Raw genomic sequence first — 6,293 nt, forward strand, 5'->3', positions numbered from 1 at the left:
CAACCCAGCAACAACAATCATCTGCTGGTCACTATGAATATTGAGTCTTTGCAAACCAATGTCTCTATTCAAGGGGGGCTGAGGGCAGCGGAGTCTTCTTTCATTTCTAAACACCCTCGCTCTCACACTCCCACAGACACACACAGGCACGTACTGTATGTTCGCACACAGAGAGCTTTTTAAAGTACATTTAACAACCTATTCTGATCTAGACTGCTCATATTTCAAAACACAAAAATCAGGCCAAAGACAGGATGCTCTGTAGGACAGCCTTGTGGAAAGGTGAAAAGCATAATTATCCACATTTAAACTTATATGCATGAACTGCCTTCTATTGCATTATCAGCACAATGCCTCTCTACCCATTTTTCTATCACTGCAGACTTACCTTTGATGAAGACGTGAACATCATTAATAACTCAGAAATTATGATTGAAATACTTCAGTGGTTGCAAATACTGTACATCCACTTATGTATGAGATACTATTCATTCTTGTGTATTCCTGATAGGTCATGAAGTACTAGACTACATGAATTAATAAATGCCTTTGTGATAATTCATGGACCTTCACCATAAAGTGTTACTGAAAAAAGGAGAGGTGGAGAAAAGTCAGCCCGTCCTCACCCAGGAAACAACCAGTCGTGCAAGCAGCTCATAACTACCAACATATAATTCTTGTTAGGAGGCAACCTCTCGTGGCTATATACATAAAAAACAGCAATATACAGTATTATATATATATATATATATAAATGATGACTATGAATGATAGAACTAAGTAGCAGGTGTTTACATACAATTAAAGAAAAGTAACTGAGAATCAGTGCTAACATTAGCAAGCTAGGCTAATTAGCTTCCACTTACAGAGTAGAATACAAAATTAACAAAAGATTGTTTCCCAAACTGTTGAATGACTTTAGCAATTGATGACAGCAGCCATCATGTTAAAGTCCATGTGGGAGTTTAGCAAATATTACTTTCATCTGTGTTCTTATGATACTGTGAAGAAGGAAGGTTATATAAAGTCCTCTGAGGATTTATGTTCTATCATTGTAGGGTTCTTTGCTTTAAAATATGTGATTGTGTCATGAATAATAAAGGTTATAATCTTTGGTACAGTCAACGTTTTAATCCAAAATAAATAAAGTGACACACAGTGGTGAAGTCAGGTCTCCACTTTATTGAATATTCTGCTCAAGAAGAGAGTAAACATATCCAACAGGTGTTCCAGTGTCACAGGAATCTGATATTTCTTCAGCTCTGTAAACAGCAGCAGGGTTTGCAACAAAATGGGGTTAACAGTGACTCCTTTTTCTTTTAGAGCTATGAGTTATAATAACTTGGATTGACAAAGCAGCCATGTATTGATATAAGCTTAGTATCTTTAGGTATCAGGAAATAGAATACAAAGTTACAAAATAAATAATTAGAAGAAGCCTGTGCATCAAATCAACATCAACTGATTAACAGGAAAATACATTTCTTCAACTCTATAAACATCAGCAATGTACTCAACATCTAACATAAAAAAATGTGTTAACAGTGACTCTCTCCTCAAAACAGTAACAGTGTTAACGACAATAGTCAAATAAAACAAAAAGGCACTTAAGATAATTGATATACCATCACCAACATGATAATTTCAACAAAAGAAGTTAATCATTTTTCTTTTACATCAGCTATGAGTTATTTTTCAACATAGAAGTCTTGACGAAGCAATTGTGTATTAATATAAGCTCTTTATCTTTAAGTATCAATAATTAGAATAGAAATGTACTATTACAAATATATCTGTTATGTGTCAAGCAATGAAAGTTTAAACTTATTATAAATCTGTAAAGTACTAATCAGTATCAGAAGAAGGCTGCGTCAAATCAACATGAACATATTGACAGAAAATCACACATACAGCCACCTATTGATTACATCATCAATGTTCCTGGTCCCCCTGGGTTTGAATGCATTGTTTAAACTTGTGAAGCATGTTCAAGATAAAATGTAAATCCATATCGATGTTTACAGTTCAACAATCTAACAAGTCATTGCTCTTTAACTAGATGCAGGTGCACATAGTTGGATTTTTTATAAATCCCAAATCCTGGGTAAACATGCTCCTTGAATGTGGTGTGAAAGGTGTAGAAGTGCCTCAGTGTGTTAGAGGAGACTCTGTAGAAGGACAGAGTGCCAGCAGGCCAGTCCAGATACACCCCAACTCTGTTACACCCATCAGAGGGAAAACTACCTTTCCACACCACCTTACCATTATACCATGCCTCAAGTTTCCTTAATAACGAATTAGCATATTTGCCAAAAGCCCACGACATTGTATTTCCTCCAAATTCACCATGTCGACTGTCTGATTTTCTCTCAATTTCACTGTATGCAACGGCAACCCAAATAGATTCGCGAGAACAGTGATTCCAATCAAACTCCCAGTAATGTTTCCCAGATAAGCTCTCTTTGCACAACACCTGAGGAAGTTTATTTAACCTTTCTGAGCAATCAGGATATGACTGCCGTGCTCCACGAGTTGCCTTCTTGTTTCCCTCAGATAGAGTGAGCCAGCCGTTTACAGTGTTTGGGTCCAGGTTGAGATCACAGGCATCTGATGGAGAGACCAAAACAAAATGTGTTATCAGTTTTTCTGATGGTCAGACAGGTTTCTGGAGGAGAGATATTAGTACAGCATGTTTTTGACTTGAAAAAAAAAATGAAAACAAACTTACACCAGATCAGATCTCTTCTGTCTGTGATGTTCTCCACAGGTGGGAGTTCAAGGTTTGAAACATCTTCACTGACCAGATTGCCGTTCTTGTAATGGTAGATGGTTGCTCCTGTGTAGTTCTTGTTAGCAATGGCTGCTATGAGGAAACGGAATTGACTGTTGTTCTTCTGTGCCTCGGCAAAGTTATGGAAAGCATTGGCTTTTTCTCTCATATTGCTAAAAACGTCAGCTGAGTAGAACCATGGATCTTCAATGGTACTTCCTAGTTTTTCAACACCCAAGTAATCGGCCATCACATCAAGGTCGGTATCACCCCTTTCCACTGAAGTGAAAACAAAGCACAGAACATCTTCTACACCTGGAGTAAGAACCTGTCTGTCCAGCTCTGACTGATTTTGGATGATCTTTATTCCCTCCATGGTATCTACACAGGATCTGATGATGTTGATTTCTCTCTCTTTACGATCCAGCCACTTGGTTAGTTTTTCCTGACTGAATGGTGACTTTTCTCTGTCTTCAAAGAGTTGTTTCAGTGAGCTCTCATCTTCTTTTCCTTCACGGATGGAGGGAAGATTCTTCGCCAAGGCCTGCTGGAGTTTACATGCATAATTACCACACAATTTTTGGAGAGTGCTCAACTCTTCTTTAATCACAGGAAAATTCTCTACCACTTTGTCTTCTAGAGAATCGTAGTATTTCATTCCCATTTCCCTTAAATCTTCTAGATTATCCTGCGCCTTCATAACTAGTCCGTCGCTGATCTCTCTTGTCAGCTCAGCAGCTTCGGCGTCCAAATTCTTCAGCGGCATCAGCCAGACCTTCACTGGAACAGCCTTCTCTCCTTTTTCTCCCAGTAGCTTTGGGAGTTGTACGTAGGTCTTCACTGCATCTTCAAATGTTGCAGGGTTGCTTTCAAGAATTAAGTCTCCGTAGAATTTGCAGGAGAATTTCTTGGTGAGGTCTTTTTCTTTATCAGTCAGCTGGAGCTTAGCTTCCCCCTCCACTTTTTTATTATCAAAACAGGGGATCTTCTTTATCACAGCGTGCATTCTGCCCTGGATGTCCTGAACGGTGCTGGCCTCTAACTTATCACTGTCAAACACAAAGAAAGCATTTGCCCCATAAGTGATGCCTGTGACTACATGTGTTGCTGAGCTCTTCTCAATGACATCCTTCTGTTGGGTTTCCATGGTTAAAAAATCAATCATTAACTGCTTGAAGTTGGTGGTAGTTTTGTACTGACACGTCACTCTGCTCTGATTGTGGAATTTCTTCTGATCATTCAGATACTTGGCAGATCCTCCGACTTCAATCAGTCCACACAGGAAACTGGCCTTCAGAGAAGCATCAACATCCAGCAGATGGCACTTGGATTCAGTGGAGTCTGATGTAGAAATTTCAAATGCACTGGTGCGCTGAGAGCTTTCAGTTATCTTGCCTTGTAGAGATGTATCATCCCACAATGTCAAACCTATAGAAATTAGAAACCATCACTCATCTGATAAAGCAGGAAAATAATTTTAATGTTAAGTCACAGAAAACTAATAATCATTTAGATATCTACATGTTGCAGCTTATTATTCTGTCAGCAGTTCCCTAAATAGCTTCTATATTATATTTATTTCTTGATTTCTTGATGATCATCCTTTGACATGAGCCTACTTAATAAAGGAACTACTGGATTGAGAGGGTATTGCAACATTATACAACGATATGAATTCATTGCATAACACCACAACAATAAAACATCCTGTATGGGCCTTTTAGACATCAGAAATGAAAAGGATCATTTTAACGTTTTACAATAGTTAAGTATTATAGTGTGTGTGTGTGTGTGTGTGTGTGTGTGTGTGTGTGTGTGTGTGTGTGTGTTTTGTCAGTTGACAAAGCTCAGCCCCGCTCTAATGGAAAGAGTTCGAAGACTGCACACAATCAAGATTGACACCAAAACAGTTTTCTGCTCTAATAATCTCACTTCTTGATTTCTGCAGTACCAAAGTAATTGACCATAAAAACAGTTTTTACTAATTTGGAACCAATCCCTAATCAGATTCAGATTTCATAGACAAGTCATCATTATTTTTAAAATCAAATTTTATTTTCCATTTTATTCATTTTTCAAAGTGATTTACATAAAATACAAGAATAAAAGGTATTGTGTAGTATAAAAAATTAGGGCAACCCTAGTCCACGGACGTAATACTGCTGAATACTATTGAAATTCTGTAACAGTAGTTACAATTAAACTTTTCATATTCTGTGCAGGATAATTTAATTTATCATGCATCCAAAATATAGTCAACTAATACATGGTCACAACTACATAGTAGAATTATAATCATTCGCTAATTATTCTCATAGGGTTAGGGTTTAGGATTAGGGCTGAATGGTTATTTTTATGTCTTCTAGGATGTGGGTTGTCTTCTACGCCTATGGTTGAAATAGTTTTACTGCTTTATGAAATTACTTAAGAGTTCCTTTAAGTAGAACTGTGACAGAAATAATTAGAAATATTTTAAATGTAGTCAACACTTACCTGGGATCAGTTCATCTCTCCGAGCGTCATAGAGCATTCCCAGGGTGAAAGGTCGACCCAGGGCAGCAACGTTCTTATTATCCGAGGCCATTTCTCCAACCTGTTGAGAAAAGTGAACAGAGCCTTCAGTACTTAGATTCAGAACGACTCAGCGTCTATGATGCTCAGAAACACAGTAATTCCCTGCAATTTAATTTTCTATTTGTGTCACCCTCCGTCCTCACCTGGTGAAGTTGTGTAGATCAGATGAGTTGTGTAAGTCTAACTGGAGCTTCCAGTGTGATGATCTGATGCTTTGAGATTACTTATATCCTTTCAGAAATGCTGTGACACCTCTCTTTGACATGTGTCCTGCACACCTGGAATCTTTCCACTTTGACAGATCACCTTCACGAGTGAACTCTAGATGTGACAACCACCTTGATTTTAAGTGACAGGTCCCCGGGCGTTAAAACAAACGGGAGTTAACTTTCCTTTCAGATGTCAACAGGATGACAAAGAGGAATAAGAGAAAGACACAGACTTGATTCCTCTCCTCGATTCCTCTCCTCGATTCCTCTCCTCGATTCCTCTCCTCGATTCCTCTCCTCGATTCCTCTCCTCGATTCCTCTCCTCACTTCTTAGTCCCTGCCCCATTAGATTTGAGAAGGGAAGTCGAGGAAGAGACTCGAGGAGAGAGGAGTCGAGGCAACATGCATTCAATAAACATGAGACAGCTTTGCCTCGGAGCCGTGGATTAAATATGATCTGCAATCTTGGGTTGTATCCACATGGTTGAATGCATTTATGGTAAGTAGTTTAGGATAAAAGCATCAGCTAAAAAAATGTAATGTAATGCAATACATAATTAAATAACATGAGGTGACCGTACATTTCGGCGTGTCAGAAAAAAACAAAAAACACATCACTTGTTCAGAGTTCACCAAGATCACCTCAAGTTTTGTTGCACGGAGATCCTGACCCTAACACATTACTTGTAAATATATAAATATTTCCTTAAATTTTAGGACAGCTAATTTGTCTGAAAGT

General features: G+C 38.2%; 1 protein-coding gene across 1 annotated transcript; it reads right to left on the reverse strand.

The window, feature by feature from the left end:
* Nucleotides 1–2,041: 2,041 nt before the first annotated feature.
* LOC114548537 (stonustoxin subunit beta) lies at nucleotides 2,042–5,354 on the reverse strand. The gene is made up of 3 exons (XM_028568519.1): nucleotides 5,264–5,354; nucleotides 2,729–4,198; nucleotides 2,042–2,607 (listed from the first exon to the last, which is right to left on the reverse strand). Exons 1-3 carry the CDS (start codon nucleotides 5,352–5,354, stop codon nucleotides 2,042–2,044), a joined length of 2,127 nt encoding a protein of 708 aa, XP_028424320.1.
* Between the last annotated feature and the right edge of the window lie 939 nt (nucleotides 5,355–6,293).

This window comes from Perca flavescens, chromosome 21 (genome assembly GCF_004354835.1).
Source record: "Perca flavescens isolate YP-PL-M2 chromosome 21, PFLA_1.0, whole genome shotgun sequence".
In the NCBI taxonomy this organism is placed as follows: Eukaryota; Metazoa; Chordata; class Actinopteri; order Perciformes; family Percidae; genus Perca; species Perca flavescens.